The sequence below is a fragment of the Melozone crissalis genome, unplaced genomic scaffold (genome assembly GCF_028551555.1).
Source record: "Melozone crissalis strain CALT ecotype California unplaced genomic scaffold, PUWL_Pcris_2 ptg000120l_1, whole genome shotgun sequence".
NCBI classification, from domain to species: Eukaryota; Metazoa; Chordata; class Aves; order Passeriformes; family Passerellidae; genus Melozone; species Melozone crissalis.
The window spans coordinates 2512890-2537596 of NW_026535896.1; the positions used below are offsets into that span (position 1 = coordinate 2512890).

Consider the following 24707-nt stretch of genomic DNA (forward strand, 5'->3'; position numbering starts at 1 on the left):
CTGGCAGGGAGCAAAGAACAGGAATGCAGATGAACTTACTGGCCATGGACACGGTGGCCGGCCGGCTCAGCACGGCGCCCACGCCGCTGCTCGCCACGCACTGATAGCGCCCGCACGTTTCTGGGCTCAGGGACACGATTGTCAAAGATCCTGCCTGCATCTCCACCTCTCCCACCCTGCTGCTCAGAGGCTCCCCATTGAACAGCCAGGAAATGTGAGCTGAGGAGGGCTCGGCAGAGCAGCGGAGCTGGACGGGCTCACCAGGCTTCTGGACAGTAGATGAGGGCTCAGAAATAAAACGGGGAGTTAGATCTAAAAGGAAAAATATGCATATATTGAGTTAGAGACCAGAATTTTGCATGGACACAGGTGATCAGGTTAACAATGTGTTGACTGGAAGGAAAGACTCACCATATAAAGGGACTCTAAACTCTGATACTCAAGCAAGTGTTGCCTTTTCCTCGGCAAGAGGAACTCAGGAGAGATCCCTGCTCACTCTAAAACACTGGGAAAACATCAAGATTCAAATCCCACAAAGGGGGTAACAACAATTAAATGGAGGTAGGTGCAGTAAGGGGGAGGTACATCCCCAAGTGAGCACAAGGCACTGGCGTCATGCTTGCCAGGGCCAGCAAAAATTGCAACCCCAGTGGATTTATCCAGAGGTAAACAGCAGCCATCACCTGAAGAGATGGAGCACAGGAACACGCAGCTGTAGCTGATCTGTCCCATATGAAGCAGGCCCGGACGTGACTTGTAAAATGCTAGAAATGGCAGGAGCCTGCCAGGTATTTACACAGAACCGTCTCCGAGTCTGCAGAACTAATTAAAAATAGCCGGATAAAAAAAAGCTGGACGAACAGCAAAGGCTCTTGCTAATTCCAAATACATGGACTTCATCAGGACAAGGATGATGAATTGGGCATCCATTATCTTTACTGAGTAAAGATGAACAGAAACAGGAAGAGCTGCTAATAAATAAAAGGTTCAATTCCACAGAACTTGGTTATGAGAATCCCTTTATTTGCCAAAAGAAAATTCCTGCTTGTTGGAAGAGATTTTTTCCTATCCTGGCCAATGAAACATTGGGAAGTATTTCCATTTGTTTTCTATTGAATCCTCCACTAAAGATTCTGCATGAAGGAAGCAAGAGAAAAGGCAATTAACACCAGTAATATTTAATTGGTTAGTAATATAAATTAGGAGAAAAAACTAAATTAAAAATAGACACACTGGCAGGGAAAAACAACTTCTATTTTGTAAAGGATCTTAAGGAATTCCAGATAGTACGGGTCAAGATGATATTAAATGACATCCAAGTCAGAGACAGTTTTCTTATAGGTGGGGCCCTGGGTTCATGCTTTTCTTCTCAAGTCAGTCCATCCCAGCTCTGGTTATGAGTTTCAGATGAGAGACTGCACATTTTTAACTGAACCATAAACTATCTGCATAAACATAAAATAAAACTGGAAATTAAAGTGTGGCTTCACTTAACAAAAAAAGATGAAATCCATAAAAATGGTATCCAAGCATTTCGCAGGACTCCAGATGTCCATTTTTAGCTTTTAATTAGAAAACTGTTTTTCCTATTAGTTCAGTTTGAATTTCCAGGGATAAGAGGGAAGCACTGACCTTTCAGTTTGCTTGCCACCAATTATTATGAAATCATACTGCTACTTTCATCTTCGCCCCTGCCCTCACTTCTGACACCAACACTGCACTTCGCGTAAAAGGCAAAATTGGTAGCAGTGACCCTGCAGCTGGAATTTATCTCCTATGACTGCTTGAAAAATAAAATTTATCCCATTTGCTCATAACGATTGGCTATGAAGTGCTAAAAGTAGTAAAAGCTTCTTTTTTGTGTGGTTACGTTAAGACAAGCTGACTACACAGAGCAGATGTGTCAATTAAAACCATGCCTCTCCTTTTTTTTAACACCAGAGCTGTTCCAACTGCAGCCACGCATCAGCTTTTGGATTTCAAAGGGCTGATTCCCCTCTCCCCCTGAAAACCCAAACCCCTCCCAACCCCTGGGAACACAAGATGCACTGCGTGCAGCAGCACCGGCGTCCAGCTGAATCCATGGAGATCCCAAGGAACAAACCCACGTATCCCAGAGTTTTCCATGTTCTGGTGCTTGTCCTGAGCCAAGTTTTCACAAGCAAAGTCATACTGAGTGTAAGGCTGTGTTTCAGTGCTCCATGCTTCCTTAAAGCAGCTTATTGACAATATCCAGTAAAGTTGGCCACTTTGAAATGCGCTCCCAAGCGTTGTTTGTTCCAAAGTTTGAGCTCAACCCCAAAACCTCCAACTCCTCAGCTTGGGGGAGGCCTTACCTGTGCTGGTGACAGTGACAAGGCTGGTGGCAGCAATGAGGAGCAGTGCCTGGAAACGCCCAGGGGCTGGATGCATAGCGCCAGATTATCCAAATTGAAAGCCCAAAGCTCCAGACTAAGACGAGGCACAGAAACAGCTACAAAACAAACAGGCACATGTCTACTGTGAGTTTCAGGAGTTTGTCTTTTAACTCTCTTACAACAAAGTGTTTGGGGTTTAAAGAAAAAAAAAAAAAAAAGCACAACCAGGAAACAGCTAATATTCTTTGCAATATAGAAACCATCTGTAAAAGTGAGTTAGAGCTGAACTTCACTGTGGTTCCAAGTACTATTCTTAATGTAAGAGTTGTTCCACAGCTGGGGCATGAGGCATCCGCATTGAACCGCTGTGCCTTGATAAATTAGACTCTGTTCCACCCAGAGGAGCTGGAGTCCAAAGTAAACAGCTTATCTATTGGAGATAATATTGTTTGCAAACAATAATCATTTGACCATCTATCATCAGGCCGCACTTGTTTTACAAGTTTCTATGAATCTACTGCCGCGATGCCGCTACCGCTCTCAATTGCTCTAAACCTGCTCACTGAGACCTGTCATCTGCTGGCTGCTTCTGCTGGGCTTTACAGGCAACCCATAGCAATGAAAAAACACCAACATTAGTCTCATTCTCATTTATATTCCCAAAAAAATGGTGCTTTCTCCTATATCCTTTTGTGCCATGCATTATATCCGCTTTTATCTCCACGGCTCCTTCTAGAGAGGGCAGTCCTTTCCTTGGCCATATCACACTCGACCATTCAGCTATATGAGATCTCACTTTCATCATCAAAAATAAAAACTACATCATTAAACCAGCAAAACACAAACTAAGTATGATCCCAGAGGTCGTTTCCAACCTAAATCACTCTACAATAAATTGTTAAACCAGCAAGATAAAAACTAAATCATGGAACCAGCAACAGAACTTGCCTGAGGTGAGTCTCAGGAATGGTGTTTCTGACACTCTGAGTCTCAATCAAACACTGCTTTCTCCAAGAAAACAATAAATGCACAGCTGTCATTCATGTAAATGTCCAACTGGCTTTGTGTAATGCCATGATGGATAAGATCTGAGCTCATTTAGCACAGTTACTTCATTTATCAGCCTGGCCATACAATTCCACTGCTGATAACACTCAACGTAGACTTTAAACATCTCATCTATCAGCTGTGTATATAAACATGTATCCAACACACACACAATAACTGGGAGTTTTACTGTTTTACTCAGCACAGAAACAAGTGCAGCAGTACACATGCTTGGTAGGAATAAGCCCCAGTTTATTGAGTGTTCATAGAGCCAGTTGCTTTCCAAGCTGGATCCAGATATCAACAGCAAAATTATTCCTGTGGTTTATTTTAAAATAACCATATTTTATCATCACAGCATCCCTGTAAAGTATATATGCAAATGAAGCATCAGGAAAAGCCTCCAATCATAATTAAATGATCACTCTGGATTTTATGGAGCTGTTTGCCCACAAACTGCACTCTGGGTTACACTGACAGCTTGAGAGGGCAGCAAGAAACGCTGTCGAGTTCTGCTCCCGTTTCTGGGCAGTTTTATCTGATCCGCCAAATTTCTTTCAGCTGTTGGGAAGACCCAGCGATCCCGTGGCCCAGGCTGGCTCCCAAGGCGAGTTGGGGCTGTTCTGGGAAGCCACAGATGGCAGAAGAGCCCAGCTGTGCCGAAGGGGTTGGTTTATTTGAATTCTCCCTCGGTTCAAGGGCAGGAGCGCCGCTCCACCAGCGCACGCAGAGGACAAAGTAAACACCCGGAGAACTTGTTAACATCAAACACTTTGCTGAAGAGGGCTGGGGGCAATGTTGCTTTTTGCCAAATCTTCCCTCCACTATTTATTTATCAAAAGCAATGAAACGTATATTCTGGGTCAACTTTAACCCCAGCACATGGAGCTACTGGGTTATTTTGCAGCTGTCTTTTTAAACAAGGCCAGCTCATTATCTTTAACTAAACTTTATCTTTGGAGATCTACTTTATCCAGGCTCTGATTTCCCTCTGTTTATCTTTCTCCTTACATGTTCCTCGCTGCCAGTGTCAACAGCTACTCCTCTTTTGACCTACCAGTTTGGCTTTTGCAGGCTTGTGGAGTGGTAAGATCAACTGCAAAGCACTGAGTACACAGAGCGAGCCACAAGGACCAAAGTTCTCTGACTGGGGGAAATAAAGGAAAAATACTGTCTTTAACTGGAGTAGGATTGTTCAGCACCAACACTTGGGCATCTGAATGAAGCTTCTCAACTTCTGCTTCTGAAGGGATGGCAGAAACATCTTGCTCACTGCTAGATCTGGGAACACAGGGGAAGATCCAGCAACACAACATAACCCAAAAATGCTTCTTTCTTTTTCTTCTGTAGATGGTGACAATACAGAAGCCCCTTGTTAAAAACAGAGAAGAGAGAAAGACCTCAGCTCATAGCTTTTGGTCTTTAGAAATCCCATGGAGAAACTCTGCCTCTAATATTGTATTAAAAAAGCCCTAGGGATGGAAAAACATGACTCTTCCCCTTTGCTATCTTTTCAATAACCCTGACAGGTAATTTTGACAGCAAATTTAGGACATTTTGACAGCAAATACCAGTCACTGGGGTCCTTTTGGGATGTGAAAGAGGAGCATCTTTATTAGGTGTGACTCCATTTTAGTGCCCTAGACTCCAAGATGAGCTCTGCTCAGAACTCTGCCCACTGTTCACTGTTCCTAGATTGGAAGGATGTACCTCCATCACTTGTGGATCAAATAGTCAGAATTATTTTGAAGTAAGAGGTGTCGGTGTTTAGTAAGAGGTGTCACTGTCTGAGCATGTTACACTAAAAGAGGAGTTATTAATATAAATAATATTCAAGGTTGAATAGAGACAGACATGGTTTTCGTGGATCAGGAAAATGTACATTTCACTTTCACTGGCCACTTCTCCAGCCCAGCAGAAAGACACAGCATGGCAAAGGCCACATTTCTCCTACTTCCACCCAGACCTCTTCACCTAAAGTCATCCCCCAGTTATCTTCATGCAGCACTTGACCTCCTTGTCAGCTCTGAAGTATGTTATTGCTCATGGATCAAGGGAAACAAGGAAGATAACAGACCTGTGTCAGGGGGAGGGGTCATCCCGACCATTCCAATGGATGCCTGCCCCAGGAAGCATCCTGCACACACAGGGGCACCCAGAAACGTGTGCCTGCTACTTCTGCACATAATTAGTAAGACAGAGTATTTCTGCACATGACACAACTCTAGCTGTGTGCCTCGTTTGTCACAGAGGACAAGTCCTTTTATGAAAGGAACCCCTCAGCACAGAGCTGTGGGCACAGGAGTCCAGCAGCTCCCAGTTTCAGCCCCACAACCTCTGGAATGCTGTGCACAGGCAGGAAAATAAACCATCACCTCTAACTGCAAACAGAGGGGAGGGCACAGTTCAACAGTGGTTTCCCAGCACGGGAGCAGGGCTGTCCCCAACACCAGCATGGCACAACAGCCTGGCACACAGCTGGCATGGCCTGGAGACCTCACCAGGATGGCCATGGGTCACCCTGGACCAGAGAGCAGCCTGTGGGCCCACTGAAGCACCCTACTGAGGCACAGGCAGCAGAGCAGCCAGGATTTCTGCAGCCCTGGCAGTGACCCTCCTGTCCTTTCCCAAAGCTTCATGTTTGTCACTGCTTCTCCAGAAACCAGGGGTCCTCAATGTACAGCTCACAGGCCTGGTCTGGCACTGTAACTTAGCCCTCACCTCCAAATTAACTTACTCCTACCCAAGCTTGCCCTCCACACACTCTAGAAGATGACAAAATGCTGTTTGCCATGCATTCCCATGGTGCCAAGCTCCTGTGTCCTTCCAAACACAGCTGAGATCCTGCCCCACTTATTTACTGGAGCGTGAACTTCTCCTCTCCACCCTTGCAGCTGAGGGCAGAGTCACTATGAAAAGAGCATTATCTCATCCCCATTTTGGTTTAGCTCCCTGAATCATCTTCCTGCCATCTCAGACCAGCTGGCAGGACACCACCAGGACCTCCCTTCCCAACAGCCACCACCCCACCTCGATGTGTTGATGCACTCCTGCTCCACCACTCCCCGCTCCAACACTCTCCCAACCTTCAGTGAGCTGCTCCACGAGGAGCAGCTAAACGAGGAAGGGTTTCTGCACTACCCAAACGCTCCAGGTCCTATAAATGTTGGGTAGAGCAGAAGGAGGAGGAGGAAGGAAACAGCACGCTCAGGAACAGAGGGAGTTATTCAGGTTGCCCACTCCGCCTCCAGGAGCTGACAGCCTTTGCTAAGAAGCCCAAGGAAAAAGTGACTGAGGCTTGGGGACGGCTCTGCCCACCAGCTGCACTGTGACAGCCCTCTGCAGTGTACCAGCTTTGGATACACACATTTCCCATTCTTCCTAAACAGCATCAATTCAAAATTGATTTATCTCACCTCATTTTATAGTGCCGTATGTGATTTAACACCCAAAGTTCAACAAATTGGTTTTTTTCCCCCTAGGTCATTTATTAGAATTACCAAGAAAAATTTCATTTTAACTTGTTATCAGTACAACAAACCCCACGAATTTTCAAACCACCTAAATTTAGAGCAAATGAATCCCCTTGAATTAAGTAAAATACTCTGGCTTCAGCGTGAGCAAGCTGAGTTAGATCATTAAATCTCACACCAAGACACCTAAAAAAAAAAAAAAGAAAAAAAAAAGAAAAAAAGGAGGTATTGAAGCCTGTGGCATTCCAAGAGAAAGCAAGCAGACATTCCTGCCGCTCTCGGCTCCTCAGTGATCTCCAGAGCCTTTGATCACTGACTGTCTTCATGCTGTCCTCCTGGGGTCCGGCAAAATGAGTGTAACAGCTGGCACATAGCCTTCATTAGCTTTCGGGGCTGGGAGGAGCGGGCTCCAGCCCGCAGCCCCCGGCAGCCCCCGGCAGCCCCGGGCAGCCTGCCCGCGGCTTCACGGCCGAACGTGCGCGGGTTATTCCGGGCACTGCGGGGCTGGGACAGCCCCGTGGTGCCACAAAGGTGACAGAGCTGGGACAGCCCAGAGGTGCTGCACCGGTGATGGGGATGGGACAGCCCGGCAGTGCTGCAGAGGTGACAGGGCTGGGACCGCCCGGTGCTGCTGCACAGGTGACAGGGCTGGGACAGCCCGGTGGGGCTGCACAGGTGACAGTGGAGCGGTCCGGGGATGGAACAGCCCGGCGAGGCTGGGATAGCCCAGCGGTACCGCAAAGGTGACAGGGCTGGGACAGCCCGGGGGGGGCGCAAAGGTGACGGGGCTGGGACACCCGGTGGTGCCGTACAGGTGACAGGGCGGGGACATCCAGGCGGTACCGCGTAGGTGACAGCTCAGGTGACAGCGGAGCACTCTGAGGATGGGACAGCCCGGCGGTACCGTGCAGGTGACGGGGATGGGACAGCCCAGTGGTGCTGTACAGGTGACAGCAGAGCGCTCCGGGGCTGGGACAGCCCAGTGGTGCTGTACAGGTGACAGCGGAGCGCGCCGGGGCTGGGACAGCCCAGTGGTGCTGTACAGGTGACAGCAGAGCGCTCCGGGCCTGGGGCAGCCCAGTGGTGCTGTACAGGTGACAGCGGAGCGCGCCGGGGCTGGGACAGCCCAGTGGTGCTGTACAGGTGACAGCGGAGCGCTCCGGGCCTGGGACAGCCCAGTGGTGCTGTACAGGTGACAGCGGAGCGCGCCGGGGCTGGGACAGCCCAGTGGTGCTGTACAGGTGACAGCGGAGCGCGCCGGGGCTGGGACAGCCCAGTGGTGCTGTACAGGTGACAGCGGAGCGCTCCGGGCCTGGGACAGCCCAGTGGTGCTGTACAGGTGACAGCGGAGCGCTCCGGGCCTGGGACAGCCCAGTGGTGCTGTACAGGTGACAGCGGAGCGCTCCGGGCCTGGGACAGCCCAGTGGTGCTGTACAGGTGACAGCGGAGCGCTCCGGGCCTGGGACAGCCCAGTGGTGCTGTACAGGTGACAGCGGAGCGCTCCGGGCCTGGGACAGCCCAGTGGTGCTGTACAGGTGACAGCGGAGCGCTCCGGGCCTGGGACAGCCCAGTGGTGCTGTACAGGTGACAGCGGAGCGCTCCGGGCCTGGGACAGCCTGGCGGTACCACGCAGGTGACAGCGGATGCTCCAGGGCTGTACCACGCAGGTGACAGCGGATGCTCCGCACCCACCGCGCCGCTCCCGAAGCCACCGCTGCCCGCGGGATGCGACAGACGCGCCCCTAATGCCAACCCGCGCGGCTCCGAGCGCCAAAAGGCAACGAAGCCTCATTTTTATGAATGCCTAATGACCACTCAATCATTACCATCAACCTTTAAAAAGCAAATGCAGCACCTACAGTGTTCATTACCCTCCCCCTCCCCCCCCTTTCAGGGTCTCAATCGAGTCAGTCAAGCGTGCAAACCGATCCTGTCGCCAGCAAAAGCATTTCCTTTCACTGTGGTCAGCCAAAAGCAGGGGAAAAAAATGGAAGTGACTTGGAGTTATGGCACCAAAAAGGCCAGACAAGCAAGGAAATAATCAACTCCACATGAGCCACTTCGAGCCCATCACAATGAAAAGGGCCTACGACTAACCCCAGGAAAGGTCAGCGGGACTATGGGGGTCAGAAGCTGAAAAAGGCAATAGCGAGCAGCTGCCAGCTGCAATAAGAATCAATGTGTTCCTAATTACACTCCGAAGAGAAGGCTCGAGCGCCGGGAAACGCCAGGCTGTAATCACAGCTTGGGCAGAAAACATTCAAGTGCTCCCGTTTTACCCCTCTCCACCTCGAGCACTGGAGCTGCAGTTTGTGCGCTACTAAATCACAGGAAGCCGAGTGCCTGAGATAAGGAGCCAGGCAGCTACAGAAGGGTCGGGGATTTTGTAAAAAAATACCGTAATTAAGCATTTGTGTTGGAATTATGGCATCACCAAAGAGAGGATTTTGTGAGTGTAAGCAATAAAATTACATTCTTCAAAGGGATTTTCCATGTGCTTTTAGGAAACACGCAGAACTCTGCCGAACGGTCCCATACGCCTGGGATTTTCTTAATGCCCAAAAAAAAACATGTGAAAGGGAAAACCCCAGAAAAATCAGTTTCCTGATAGTAACCCTATAAACCAAGCATGAGAGACACAAACGAGTCAAACACAATGAAACAGACGCCCAGGGATCCACAGAAACACTGCAGAAACACTGAGGGGAGAGGCACTAAAAAATTACAAGAAAAAGCATCCTTTGATGTTCTGTTCATATTTATTTATTGCATTTTAAACAAATGAAAGTGCACCCTCCAGATCCTTATCAGAAGGATAAGGATCTCCTGAACAAAGGAGAGAAATTACAGTTGCTCAAACTTTGCAATCCGCAGCTTGGATTTTGGTAATGCCTCCACATTTCTGCCCATACCCACCAGGGGTAACCCAGATCCAAGTGCTTCCTATGCTAATTCCCACTAAGGATTCAATTGGTATTTTTACCTCTTTTTAGGTAACATTTATTTTTATAAGCAGCCTTGCATGAGCTTTTTTCTTGCTTCACACCATTTAACCCCTCATGAATCAGTGATGAATCCAAAGAACAATTCTGAGGCTAAAGTCCCTTATCAATTGTGCAGGAATTTCTAATGTCACATCACTGTTCACAGAGTGGCTTGAATTGGAAGGGACCTTAAAGACCTGAAAGTTGATATTTTTGTCAAAATACAGAGCAAGTGTTTGCTCGGGTGGCAGATGGCAGGAAAAACAAACAGTGCTGAGCAAACCAGACAGTGACTGAGCCCCAGAGAGGACAGGGGATCTCACATCCTGCTGGTCTTTCTCAATAATCAGGCAGATGTGTTTCCTACCAAGCTATCAAACACCCTAAATATTGTCATTAATTTACTCAAACTGCTCTAGGTAAGGTTCAGTGGCACAGGACAAAGGTGACACAAGAAGAGGTTAAGCAAAACTGAGGAAAAAACAGCAGTAATAGCCCAAACCATGGCCAAGAGGCTGTGTGCCTCAAAGATGCAGAAGGAGACATTTTTTATTGGATTTTTCTATTTTGATTCCAGGCCTGGAAAGTCTCATGGTTGGTATCAGTTGTTGGACTTGGATCAAAGTTTAGCCTTCCATTAATCTTTTGAGTTATACGTGAGGCTGATAGAGAATTTTTTTTTTTTTAGAAGACAGTTAAGATTACTCAAATCCTTAATTTGCGCTCCAATATTTCAAAAACACCTTGACTTTAGAACCTTGGTCCTGGCGTACATATGGTCTTGATAGAAGAACGCATGCCTTGGCATGGGCTGGAGGAATGGATCTGGGAGCTGAGGGAAGGAAATTTAACAGTTTGTGCACTGTGCCTCAGCACACACAGATGAAAACACTCCCCAGTCACATCTGTGCTCCCAGGGGGGAGAGCTGGGGCTCCCATCCTGCCATTCCTACACCGGTCACAGCGAGACAGGCATCAGGAGAAAAAGAAATAAATCATCCCCGAAGCCACACTTTCCTCTCCACAAACAGGCGTAACAATTAGTTTAATTTTATTATTAACTTCAGCAAAGGAGCTGAGACAGTCCCCCTGCTGCCACACTAATGAAGTGGGAATGGCTCCTGCCTCCTCTGGCCTCAGGGAAGCCAGAGAACAGAGCATTAGCCTGATACATAGTTCTGCTGGGCTGCAATTATGCTTAAATGCCTAAATCAGGGCTTTCAGCCCCCAAGGGAGCTAAGGGTATCATTAGTTTAACAGTTCTATCACAGTAGGCCAAATACATACAAAATTCTCACCCTTTGCTCCTCGAGGCCCCCCAAATCTCCCCTATCTTTATCTCCCCTGCTTCGGCACTACTTTGCCTCATATTTCCATTTTCTTCTCCACATTCAGCTCAACACCTGTGCCATTCCACCGAAGGGACACCTGTGCCAGCTCTGCTGCCTTCAGTCATGTCCCTGCAAGGGTCCTTGGGCCAAGACCCCCTCCCCTCCTTCCTCAGGGCTGGCCTCAGCCTCGGGGAGAGGCGCCTGCTTTCCTTCTCCGGCTCTGGTTTTTAGCAAGAATGAGATTTCGCAACCCTTTTTCAGCCAATTTAAAGATGGGCCGCTGCCGAGGAGGGCAGCAACACCTTCCTTCAGGACCTGGCTTGCACTCCCCTATCTGCAGCAGGGATCCTGCGGCCAGCAAGTGAGTCAGATCTGCTGGCAGATCCAGTTGAAAACTCAGCCAGACGAAAAATGAGGTTCAGTTTTCACCTGGATGAGGGAGCAGTTTCAGCTCCCCATGCAGTCCTGGAGCACCAGCCCAAAGGAGGGGCTGGGAATGGACATCCAAGAACAGGAACTTAGCACTCGAACAGCGTGAGGCCTCAGCTCAACTCATGAAGCAACACCCTGGTATGTTGAATAAACCCTGGGCTGCAAGAATGTGTGCAAAAATGAAGAAAAATATACAAAACCAAACCCCAAGTGAGCCATGCCCCTTTTCTCAAGGGAGCTAGGGAACTCCCCATCCTAATTATCCGAGCTACAGGTGCACACATCACAGCAAGCTGGAGTAACTGCCTCAGGGGGTGGATTTTTCCCTCCAAAAAGCTTGCATTGTGCAAGTCAAGGACCATCACCCATGATTATTATTTGTCTATGGTTTCTAAAACCAGTATCCAGCATGAATAAAAAATAAAAATGACTAGAAGAACCACAGTCCTGCACTGGCCATCAGAAAAAGCTGCCATACTCTCAGACAAAGGTGCTTGTGTCCACACGGACTGCCCAAAGGTCCCCTTCCAGTGACATCCTCTCACCTGGGTGGTTTAGCCCTGAGAGAACATTGATGGAAAGAATTAGAACCTGGCTGAGCTCTGTTAGAGGACAGCGAGCTCATTCCCCAGGCAATTCCAGATGAACACTGACACCTCGTCCTTTGGTAGCCTCCAGCAAGCAAGAGCTCTAAAAAACGCAGACAAATGGGTTCTTTTAGCTGTGCTAGCCCCAGTCCAAGTCGCTCTGTTGTAACTTGCAGGGATCCATGCTATCCGTGAGCCCTTAAAGGGAAGCACAGCCATTAAATCCACACCTGCAGCCAGAATTTATAGCAACCTCATCTACTGCTGTCTTACATCATATGCAATTAGGAGCCTGTGAACTCATGGCTGCAGGATATGGGAGGTGCACTGGAAGCAGAGAGCCAAGCCTGTGTTACAGCACAGTTGTTAGGCACCTCAGAATTCACCGTGCTGGAACTCAGGCTGCAGCAACAGACCCATCTGGGCTCTGCTTTCTACACAAAAGTGCTGCCCTGCACTCCAAGTCACTGCTTCCCCCCTTGTTACAGCTGTCCACACGCTGTCACAGGCAATGCCAACACTCCCTGCTGCTGGACCCAGGCTCCAGGCAGAACAATGCTTATTAAAAAGCAAACCAGCTAACCAGGGACAGCTGAGGGAGAGAGCAGGAAAGACCCCGGCCTTTCCTCCCCCGATTAAAACAAGCCTTCACACAATCCATCCTCCAGCCTTACAGTAATTCAGTTTTACTGCTCTCCTCCCCTCCCTTCCCCCATGCTCAAAAGACCAAACCTGGTTTCAAAATTGAAGTCCGAGCTCTCTGGCAAACGCACACTCCTGCACTTCTTCACCTCGAGGGAAGGAATCCTGACACAACTGACAATATTGCTTAGCAAAAGGAGCCCCTTTGCCTCAGGCCCAGACAAAAGCAGCAGCTCAGCAGAAAAAGAAATGAAAAATTGTGTTGGTCAGGCCAGGTTTGCTACAACAAACCAACCTGGCTCCCAAGCAAGGAGAGGGGTGGTGGAATATGGGGGAAAGAGAGGGAGGCTTTGGGCTGGCTCTGCTCAGTGGTGTTGCACAACCCAGCACCGGTGTAGCTTCCCGCCTCCCTCCTCACGCCAGCAGAGCGAAGGAGAGCCTTGATCCAGCAGTCATCATGAAGCTCTGGCCTGAGGGTTTGGCTCCTGCAGCCCTCCTGCTCCACTCACTGCAGCCAAGCCCAGCCTGCCAGCAGCAGGGACCCCTGCCCAGGGCTGGGGGCACTCAGGGCAGCACCCTCACAGGGGCAGGTCGTGAGTCAGAGCCCAAACCTCCTCCTGCAAATCGGGGCCATGGCAGCTGCTCCCAGCAGAACCAGTTCAAACACGAGTGACTGATAGGAAAGGAGTTAAGTTTCATCACAGGGACCAGGGAGAAATTTCCGCCAGGTTCACCTGACTGTGCCCTGTTCTCACTCGCTCAGACACATCCCGCTCTGCCGAACAGGATTTCTGTTTGGACGTCCAACAGCAGGCTGGCAATTCCTGGAGACACCTTCCCAAAGGAAGACGGATGCCCCAGCCACAGCTTCACCACGTAGGAAGAAATTTCCAGACTCTTCATAGCAAATCAACTCCCCCACGAGACTCGAATGCCGAGCTCAGCAACGTGGGGGCCCTGCAAAGATAACCGGCTGCCGGGATTGATTCCATCCCACGTTAGCATCCATCAGATAGCAAGAAAAACAAGATTAAGCAGCACCACGGCATTAGTCTTCATTTAAACTTGGCAAAGAAAGCAAATGTTTCTTTTTTGTTGGCTTCTCTCTGTGTGTTTTTTAAAGCAGTCCCAGGCTCAGCCAGGGAAAGGTGCCTGGACTGTTTAATGTTGGGGGATTAGAAGGGACAACACTTGTACACTCGCCAGAGCCCAGATAAGCAGAGAGTGCTTGGGTTAAGCAGGCGAGGATCTGCCTCCTGCAATATATACATTGTCCCAGTGAAAATAAACAGCTTCACACCTTCGGCTCAGAGAAGGACTTGAGCTTCTTCTGCATCCTCAAACCTGCAGCCTCTCCACTTGAGGCTGAAGGGTCACAAGGGTGAAGGTTACTCACAGTTCCCTTATTCCAAGTCTAAGGCTGGAAACTTTCTGTCTCCTCTTGCACTAGGTAGAGTATTTGCTGCTGCACATCAGATCTGGTGTGCTTTTTTGTGTTCACTGTGCCCAGAGCTGTTTCAGACAAACTCTGAACATGTACACTTTCTACCTGTGCTGGTTACGTACAAGCCACGGCAAACGCACTAATTAGGAAAAATGCTAACTTGGAAACTGGACCCTTTTTTAAGTGCTCAGCCACAAAGTCCTTAATCTAGAAAACCACACCTCAATTTAATGCTGCCACCCCAGTCACTGGAAATCACAGGGCTGAAGACTCCAGCCATACCACTGCAGTACCCACCACCTACAGTCTGCTCCAAACTCCTCTCTGGTCCATCTTGATGCACAATTTGGAAGTGCAATCTGCACCCCAAAACCATGCCTCAGTCTGAATAGCTGAATTTAAAATGATATCATTAAGTTTGAAATTTCAACATACTTAGAGAGTTTTGATAATAACATTTTTGATTACATCCGTTGCCAGCTTCCTTCTACACCCTGACAGAGATTTAAAGTATACATTCCTATTTCATTCTGCAACAGAGATTAGTGGCAGGAACAGAAAACATCTTCTGTTCCAAAAAACCCTCGGGGTTTTCCTCCTTCCCTTGCATTTTATTAGAGGAGTCTCAAATCTCCATCAAGCTGCAATACGTTGTCACTGCAAAGCATTTAAGGCAGCAAGCATCCGAGTGCTGCACTAAAACACACCTTCAGAAAAAGCTCCTGAGAAACAAAGAGATTTCCAAAGCCATCCCAAAGGAGAAAGTGCTCCCCAGCAGCAACAGCCCTCAGCAAGCTTTATGAAAATTTGAGCCTACGCTCGAGCGTATGGCACGCAGAGCCCTAATTCAAGAACTTTTGTGAACTCTCATTGCGGGGAAGGGGGGGGGGAACAAAGGAAAACCACATGCTATTGTTTATTTTGACTCCACAATACATTTAATCTACATGGAGTTGGAACATTACACAGCAAAACTCCTCAGCTCCCAGAAATTATGTACAGCCAACAGCAGCAGAGCCCGTTCTCCAGAGGGAGAATGCCATTTAAAATATGTTATCTTCACCCCACAGAGCACAGAAACTCTCCAAAACGCAGCTGAAAGCTGCCACCAATGCTTCCAATCCCACACCCCAAGAGAATGGGATCAAGGCAAGGCTGCTGGCACTCATGACACGAGGAAAACTTGTGGGGAAAAGCAAGGAAAGCTTTGGGGAAAAGTTCCCAAAGCTGGAGACCTTTACCAACTTGACCTTGAGCTATCAAAGCTTTTCTCAATAAGACTGTGACTGCCTGGGAGGGTCCCTGAGCAGGAGGAGCCCCAGGCATCTCACACCTTCTCTGAGCCTATCAACAGGAGCAACCATGCTCCTGAGGCATTCCAAGATGTTAAAGCAACAAGACCCAGCACATGAGCTGCCAGAGAATTATTCCAGTGTATCCACAGGGATGATAACAGATCTCACTACATGAATTCCTCTGCTGTAGCTGCACAACTCCCTTCCAGCCTTGTCTTCTGTACTGGGGGTGTGCTAACAAGGACTGTCCATGTGTCACTGAAGCCCTTGGTGTCCAGCTCCAGGACATCTCCAGGCATCTCCAGAAGCCATGGCTCTGCTGATGAGTTACAGCTCTGCCCTGGCACAACTGAAGAACCATCTTCCTAAATATCTTATTTCTTATTTCTGTTGAAAGCCACTCACTGCCCAGTGAGTTCACTCCCCCAGTGCCAATATTCCAGCTCCTTCACACAGCTTCTCCTGGATGCAGAGCCTGCTGCCTCACATTGGGGACAGTCAATGCCAGCAGGGACCAGAGCTGTGCAAGCTCACCCAGGGGTACAGTCACTGCAGGGAGGGACCAGAGCTGTGCAAGGCATCTCACACCTTCTTGGAGCCTATCAACAGGAGCAGACCATGCTCCCGATGCATTCCAAGACGGTAAAGCAACAAGATCCAGCATATGAGCTACAAAAGTCACTGCCAGGGACGGACTGGAGCTGTGCAAGCTCACCCTGGGGTACAGTCACTGCCAGCAGGGTACAGTCACTGCCAGCAGGGACAGAGCTGTGCACACTCAGCCCACGGGTACAGTCACTGTCAGAGAGGGACCAGAGTTGTGCAAGCTCACCCCATGGGTACAGTCACTGCCATCAGGGTACAGTCACTGCCAGCAGAGACCAGAGCTGTGCAAGCTCACCCTGGGGTACAGTCACTGTCAGAGAGGGACCAGAGCTGTGCAAGCTCACCCTGGGGTACAGTCACTGCCAGCAGGGTACAGTCACTGCCAGCAGGGACAGAGCTGTGCAAGCTCACCCTGGGGTACAGTCACTGCAGCAGGGTACAGTCACTGCCAGCAGGGACAGAGCTGTGCAAGCTCACCCTGGGGTACAGTCACTGCCAGCAGGGTACAGTCACTGCCAGCAGGGACAGAGCTGTGCAAGCTCACCCTGGGGTACAGTCACTGCCAGCAGGGACAGAGCTGTGCAAGCTCACCCTGGGGTACAGTCACTGCAGCAGGGTACAGTCACTGTCAGAGAGGGACCAGAGCTGTGCAAGCTCACCCAGAAGTACAGTCACTGCAGCAGGGACAGAGCTGTGCAAGCTCACCCTGGAGTACAGTCACTGCCATAGAAAGACCAGAGCTGTGCAAGCTCACCCTGGGGTACAGTCACTGCAGCAGGGTACAGTCACTGTCAGAGAGGGACCAGAGCTGTGCAAGCTCACCCAGAGGTACAGTCACTGCAGCAGGGACAAAGCTGTGCACACTCAGCCCAGGGGTACAGTCACTGCAGCAGGGACAGAGCTGTGCACACCCAGCCCAGGGGTACAGTCACTGCAGCAGAGACAGAGCTGTGCAAGCTCAGCCCAGGCAGGTGCCAGCACCAACACTCTCCCCCACAGCCAGGACGTGCAGACAGGTGATGTCATGGCCAGAGCAGACAGGTGACATCACAGCCCAGCAGCCCACGGGCTCCTTCTCTCCATCCTGGTTTATCTTCCCTGCACCTGGGAGCACAGGCCTTTGGCACAGCCCCATCCTGGCAGGGCTGGGGGCTGGGGCAGACACAGGTTGCTGGGAGGTTTCAACAGGCTGAATGAAACGGTGAAGAAAGATGCTTTTCAGAGGGGGAGGGGAGGCACACACGTACTGAACAAATCATCTGTTTGGAGCGCTGGCTCCTACTTGTTCTCAGTTATATTATTCACTCAAGGGTGGATTAATCCATCACTGCAAAGGAATCTCCTGATCTCAGAGATAAAGGCAACAAGTCATGCACGGACTGTCTGTGGATCCTCCTGGAAATGGCCAGCCTTGCTCATGGCCTTATTTGGGCCGATCTATCAGCTCTCCACTAACAACAAGCAAGGAAAAAAAAAAAAGGAAAAAGAAATTAAAAACTGAAAACATACCACCTGTCTGCAGTAACTTCAAGTGGATTGGTCTGGAAGCAAGCTGGGCATTTCTACTCCAAACAATCACTGTTTGTTCCAGAAGGGGCCACATGAACTGTCCCCCTTTCCATTGTTTTTGTTCCCCAGGAGAAGAACAGTCACCTGGGTCCTCACCATCCAAACTGGCATGGAAAAAAGATTAATTTATTGCAAGTTACTTTAGAGTGAGGCATTTTACCCAGAAAGAAACCATAAATGGTTTCTTTAACTCACTGGGGACTGGGAAACAAAACCCCCTGGTGCCATCCCATCCCCCTGCAGGAACATCTCCAGCTAGAAGGTGTCTACAGAGAATACAACAGCAACTCCAGGAGGCTGGACATGGCCAGCATGTCCGTACTTTGGTGCTTCAGCAGATGCCACAGAGCGGTTACAGAGACATTCAGGATCTGGCTGTTCTTTGTCTAAGATTAAGGGGGGGGCAGGAAGCTCCCCAGGGCTCCCCTCTGGCTGGAGCTGGCAGCCCACAAGACCCAGGGCTCACCAGCACACAGGAGAGCTGGCAGGGAATGCTTGACAGGCAACACAACCTCTGTAGAGACAAAACACCTGTGAACCCCTCCAAAAATGTGAATTTGTGGTGCTCACCCTCTTTGCCAAGACCGTTTCAATGACAAGCTACTCACAGCTCAAGCCTTTTAGGCCTTGTCTTGGTATTTTATAGGTTTACTGCAAAGAAAACCACGGGCTGCAAGGCAGAGCCTCCACAGACTGCAAGGAAGGAAGCATTAAACTGCTCTTTGAATTAAACAAATAAGACTCAACCACTTGGTTCATTATCAGATCCAATGGTTGGAGTCTGTGGGGAAAGCTAAACAGCAGAACCCAGGGTATAAATCACAGACGTGATCAGAGACAGGTGAGGCCGAGGGTGTGGTTTCACCCCTCAGCTCAGCCATGCCAAAGGGATGGTCTCAGTCTCCTTCTCCTTCCCTGCCCCAGCTCCCTCCTGCTGCCAAGCTGATGGCAACATCCCAGCCAAGCTGGTCTTGCTCACTCTGAGCTTTAGGGAATTATTTTATCCTTTTTCCATGCCGTTTCTGTGAGCTGGACTGGTTCAAATGGGCATTTCCAGGCCAGATCCCCTCCCTCTCTGAAGGCACCCACCCTTGGCTGAGCAGCACAGCGAGCACACAGGATCAGGAGACAGCAAAGCCAATTTGGAAGCCAGTGCTGCCAAAAGGGGCCATCCCCCCCTCCAGCCCCTCAGGGCAATCCCAGTCATCCAAGTGGAAGATTTAACAACTCTAACTGCAGGGCAAGATCCAGGAAAGTTTGGGGCCTGGGTATTTTTTTGTTTTTTCTGAAGGGTTAGCTGGAGTCACTCCCCTGGGGCTGCTCCAGCGCTGGATTCCCGCAGCAGGGAAGAGGCAGGAATGTACCTGCCACCTCCTGCAGCAGCCAGCCCTCAGACGGAGCTGAAACGTGAAACTGCGCCCAAGCAGCTGGGGAGGGGGAAAAAGGGGAGAAAAAGAAAAAAAAAAATAGAGTCCCACCTGGCTAGAAGAGCTCCAAGACATCTCATAGGTATGGAAAATGGGAAGAAAACAACCCACCTTACGTGATTGTTTTCCCTCCTGTTGAAAGACAGCAGATATTTCTCACACAGAAAGAATGAGCATGGGCTTAATGGAAATGGCAGGTGGTGTGGGGGTACAAGGCTCAATCCCTTACTGGGCTGAACAAGCAGCTCCCCTAAAGTGGTGGCTGTCACTGAGAAGCATCATCCCCAGCAGAGAGGGAGAAGTGAGCTAGGGAACACAAGTGGAAAACTCTGACGCACTGGAAGCTGTCCTGAGCCATCTACCAAGGAAATCACTGGAAGAACACTCAACTGAAAAAAGTGAACATGTACACACACAGGAAACTATCTAGTCAGGAAATTCTTGGGCCAGCATAGTTGGAGACCTCTCACTAGCCAAAGTAACACAGCAAAGAGGTTTTTGCTGACTTTGTCAAAGACAAACACCATCCCAGAGCAAATAATGCAGGACAAGGGGACACACAACAGCAGGGTTTGCTCAGGGAGGCCTCCAGGAGAGCAGAAAGTGAGTAAGAAAACACCTGGAGAACCAACCAAGTACCAGCCTAAACAACAAAATAGGTCGAAATTAACAAAATATGTCAAAATAGCAAAATAATGGACAGAGAACACAGTTTGGTGCCCAAGTACCAGCTTGAGAGTCAGGGTTGCAAGGCAAGCTGCAAATTCCCATTTAAGGAGGAAATTTCCAGGAAATTGAGCAGTTCCACTTGAAACAAGGTTTTTAGCTCAGTCTCACCCCAGCTGTAGACGGAAATTGGTTCTGAAGCTCCCCAGCCCACTGAAAAGCCAAGAACCAGAGAACTGACAGCAGACCACTGCACTGAGGAGGCAGGGGTAGAACTCAGCTCAAGGGAGCCACTGACTACTCAGCAGCTCATAAGCAAGGCAGGAGACAAAAACCTGACCCTATGTACAAAGGGCAAGTTTACAGTATCAATTAATTTATACTAATGAGATGTTGCCTAACAAAAGACGTTCCATTTCCAAGTCACCAATTAAAGCGATTCCATAAAAAACCATTACGTGAGATACCCAATCCCAGCAGGTTTGTGGGTCAAAACCTGCTCAGTCTCAGGGTTTTCTGGTACTAAACCCAAAGTCTGAAGTCTCACCAACAGGATCACCACATTCCCATGTCATTTTGGATAGGACTGTGTGCCATGACCACAGCACGGCAATGAAACCCACCCAGAGTCACATCAGTGGACATGGGAATGAGGAAGATGCAGAGCAGGAGGTTCCACCACAGGCTCAAAGACTGGCAGAAATGGCAGAAACAGAGGAGGTAAAGGAGCTCTTGGAGCAGGTGTGAAGAGTGGGTTAGGTGAGTGATATGGGAAATCCAGGTGAAGCTCAATGCCTTTTTACACACAGAACTAGAAACAGCTCACAGGGAACCTTCTCAATACAGCTCATTCCATGTGCACACACAAACACCCAGAGAGCAGCCCCTGACCCACAGCTCCTCACACCCAGCCCTGCAAACAACCTGAAATCACAGCAGCTGCTCCTGTACACACCCAGTCACACCAACACCGTACAGGAGAAAGTGCTGTGACTGTACCATGGCATCAGAAAACAGCTTGATTCGCAAAACTAATTAATCATCACGTTTCCCCATTATTTTTTTGACACTAATTTTGTTGGTCTGCAGCTCATGGCAGTGCCTCATCTCGAGCACCCACAATTAATGCCCTGCTCATGGTACACCTGAGGCCTCGTCAGGCAGAGCAGTTCTGCTGTGGGACAGGCAGAGGGGGATTTATGAGATGCTGGAGCCTGACGTGGCTGTGCACTCACAATCCACTGCTTTGCTTCCCCATTCCCACATCTGCAGAAGCAGTCTTTAAACAAGCCAGGGTATTTTTAAGCTCTGACAGTTAAAATTCTCAAGTGACATCACCTGAAGTCAGAGCACAGCTGCCTTATTCCTCTGGCACACCAGCAAGCCAAAGTAAGCAGGAGCCTCGTTTATGGGCTTACAGCACACCTTGAGATAATGAAAGCACTGGTGGGACTTGCCCTGCAGTCAGGCCTCTCCTTGCAAGGCTTTTTTCCATCCCCCCCTCAGTTTTGGGGTAAAACCTAAGAATTTTAGCACCAGATCAGCCCAGTGATCCAGCAGAAAGGGCACACAGGGAGGCCAGCCCAAACCCCACTGCTACTATATCGGGTTTGGGGGCAAAGAACACAGAGTTTGGGGGCAAAAAGGATGAAAACTAGAGAAAAAGGATGAGAAATCACCATGATTGCATGAAGGATGGCAAAAACCAGCCCCTCAAGGTACTTCCCGTGGTGTACCCGAGCTTGCCCGCCCACACTTCACCTTGCACACACGGGCACGGCTGTTTACGAGCTCTTGGAGCGGCTTAAGGGTGTAAATCACATTAATCCAGGCGACAAAGCCACATCCCGCTCATCCTCGGCTGAGTTACTAATCCCTCCACACCGCAGCAGTTCCCATCTCGCTTCCTACCCCTTGAGGAGGAAAAAAACCACCACCTTTTAACATGATAGGTAACTCAGTGGATCCCACCCTCTATCTGAGTCCAGCTTTCAACAGCTCTGAGCAACAGTCATGGGTCTCCCCACAAGCCTGAGGATTTTCTGGGGTGGAGACCAAGCCAGTCAGAGGTTTCCCTCTTCTTATGGAAAGGGGAATACAGGTCAAAAACATTTATTTCTTTTTAATCACTCCATTACCAAGTCCTCCCCACAAGACAGGCTTGCAGCTGCTCCAAAAAAGCAGGGTTTGGTTTCAATGCGTTTGACTCATGCTCTCGACACCTACTTTAATTTGGTGGAACAAAAGCATGCTGGCTGTAATTAAGGCAAATAATATCAAGTTCGACAGAAAAGCATTAAGGAATTGTGCCGGGAAAGGTTCGCTGCGAATTTTTGGAATATAAAAGTAGCTGGCCGTCACCCGCAGCAACCGCTACCACAAAAGCACTTTTTCTCCTTAAAGCAGCTCCGGGCAGGCTGTACATCCCATAAATCGCGACTGTCAAAACAGCCGGGTCGGGGGAGATGAGGAGAAAAGCGAACGGGCTCCCCACAGCTCGGCTGGGAGCGCCAGCACCCCAGGATTACCTGCTTTGTTCAAGGAAAACGCCGGGCCACGAAGGATAAAACCGCAGAGCAGCAAAGCGTCCACGCTGCCCGTCACCCCGGTGACCGGAGCTGCTGTTTGGGTTGGTAAATTGTATTTCTGGTGCATGTGTGAAAGATACAGCTCGCTGAGTAAACAGCCCTTCAGAGCTGACAGCTTTACAGCCACAGGCTCGGCGCGACTGCTCCTTCCCAGAGGCAGCAAGGCAGTGGGGGAAAGCAGTAAAATAATAATTAAAAAGAAAAAGCTACATAAAGCCATCACATTTACCCTTTCACCAAGCCTTTACACAGTTACGAGGCGGGAGCAAAATAAACATTGCCTGTTTTCTGCCCGACAGTGTGTCACGGCTGAAACACACATCCCTCTTGGTTTAAAAAACATCAGCATTGGAAGCATGGGACAGACGGCTGGAAAGTTCTTCCATGAGAAGTCAGGAACTATATAATTTATATTTGTTTTTGGCAAAGAGACAGATAAAGCAAGGGAAAGTAATTTAAAATTCAAGAATCGCGTGGCTTTAAGAAGGTAGGCAGCTTAATGCAATAAAAATAATAATAACAGAGATAAGATGTCAGGATGCTTTACAGCCAGAGACCTCAGGCATCACACACCACCTCCTGCCTTAGGGACTGACTTTCCACCGCTCTAATTGCAGAGAAAAGTGACCTTACAGGTTAAAAACATTGAGATTAACCATTTTAAGGCGGTTAAGAGGCTGGACGCGACCCCAAACCCATCCCCTACGGCACCTCCTTCAAGCGGAGCAGCGTTTAAATGACAAATAGAGAGGAGTGGAGGCGCGTTCCCTGCGAAATGAGACCATAAATCAGAGCCGGGCAGCGCGGAGGGCTTGTCCCGCTCCCCGGAGCGCCGTGCACCGGCTCAGCCCCGCGCACCGAGGGCGCACAGCGGAGCGGGGCGGCGCGGCGAGCCCTGCGGGGTGACAGCAGCCGCCACCTGCGGCCGCCCCGGGCCCGCTCGCCCCTCACGGAGGAGCCGCGTTCGCCCCTCCCGGCGCGCGCCCGCCCGCGCCCCCCTCAGCGCGCGCCGGCGGCGGGAAGCGCGCGCGTTACCTCTCCGCCGCGCCCCCTCCCTGGTCCCGGTCCTGGTGCCGGTGCCGCTCGGCGGCGGCTCGCCAGGACATTCCAGGCTGGGGCGGGCGTCCCGGCGGGCGGGAGCCTCCATCCAGCGCCGCCCGGCCGCTCGGCGCCGCTTATCTCCCCCCGCGCTCCGCTCCCCGCCCCGCTCCCACCGGCGCCCCGTGTCGGGGGAGGCGCCGCCGCCCCGCCCCGCCCCGCGGAGCGAACCAATGCCGGCCGGGGTGGGGGGAGCACGGGTGCCCCGCGGGCGGACCCACCGCCCGAGGAGGGGAGGGAGCGGGCGGCGGTGAGCGCGGCCCGAGCGCGCGGCGAGCGGGGCGGTGCGGGCCCTTTAAGGGGCACAGGAGGGGGTGGAGGGGATGCACGTGCGCGCGGGGCGCCGCGGGCTCCGTGCGCCGCCGGGCAGAGCGCAACCCGAGCCACCGGGACCCGCGGCACCAAGCCCCCGAACCGCGGGGAGCGGGCATCCATGTGAGCCGGGTACCGCGCCCGGAACCGCCGGGAGCGGGCATCCGTGTGAGCCGGGTACCGCGGCACCGCTCCCCCGAACCGCCGGGAGCGGGCGTCCGTGTTAACCGGGCACTGCGCCCCGAACCGCCGGGAGCGGGTAGCTGTGTGCGCCGGGACCCGCGGCACACAGCGCCCCCGAACCGCCGGGACCGGGCATCCGTGTGAGCCGGGAGCCGCGCCCCTAACCTCCGGGACCCGCGCCACGGCGCTCCCGAACCTCCGGGACCGGGCGTCCATGTGAGCCGGGACCCGCGGCACCGAGCCCCGAGCAGCAGGTGCACTGGGCACCCACGGCACGGGGAAGGCGGGACCGGGCACCGCGCACCCGGCCGGAGTGCCCTCGTGTGCGTGACCGGGCACCGTGACCGCGCACCGCTGCCTGCGCTCCCACGGACCGGCCGCTTGTGCCGCCCTGGGCGGCCGCGCTCCCACACCCACACGGCCCTGCCACCTGTGTGTCACCTGTGTGCGACAGTCGCACACACCAGGCACCCTGTGCCCCCTTCGAGCGCCGCTCACCTGCGCGGCCGCCCGGGGTCATCCCGTGCCCGTCCGCTCGCCCCCACGCCGGAGAGCCCACGGCTCCCACTCCGCGAGCAGCTTGTGCTCAGTGTCGCTGGAGTGAGGGAGTGGCTCTGCTTTTTTCCAGAGGGCTGAGAAATGCCCCCACACATGCTCCATGCATCA

General features: G+C 50.9%; 1 protein-coding gene across 1 annotated transcript in view; it reads right to left on the minus strand.

The window, feature by feature from the left end:
- Positions 1-23602, minus strand: part of CDON (cell adhesion associated, oncogene regulated) — a 61117-nt gene extending 37515 nt beyond the window's left edge. The window contains exons 1-3 of the mRNA XM_054292925.1: positions 23484-23602; positions 2337-2473; positions 40-312 (exon numbers count right to left, since the gene is read on the minus strand). Of these exons, the coding sequence (XP_054148900.1) occupies positions 40-312; positions 2337-2412 (349 nt within the window). The 5' untranslated portion in view covers positions 2413-2473; positions 23484-23602. The remainder of the gene's footprint in view (positions 1-39; positions 313-2336; positions 2474-23483) is intronic.
- Between the last annotated feature and the right edge of the window lie 1105 nt (positions 23603-24707).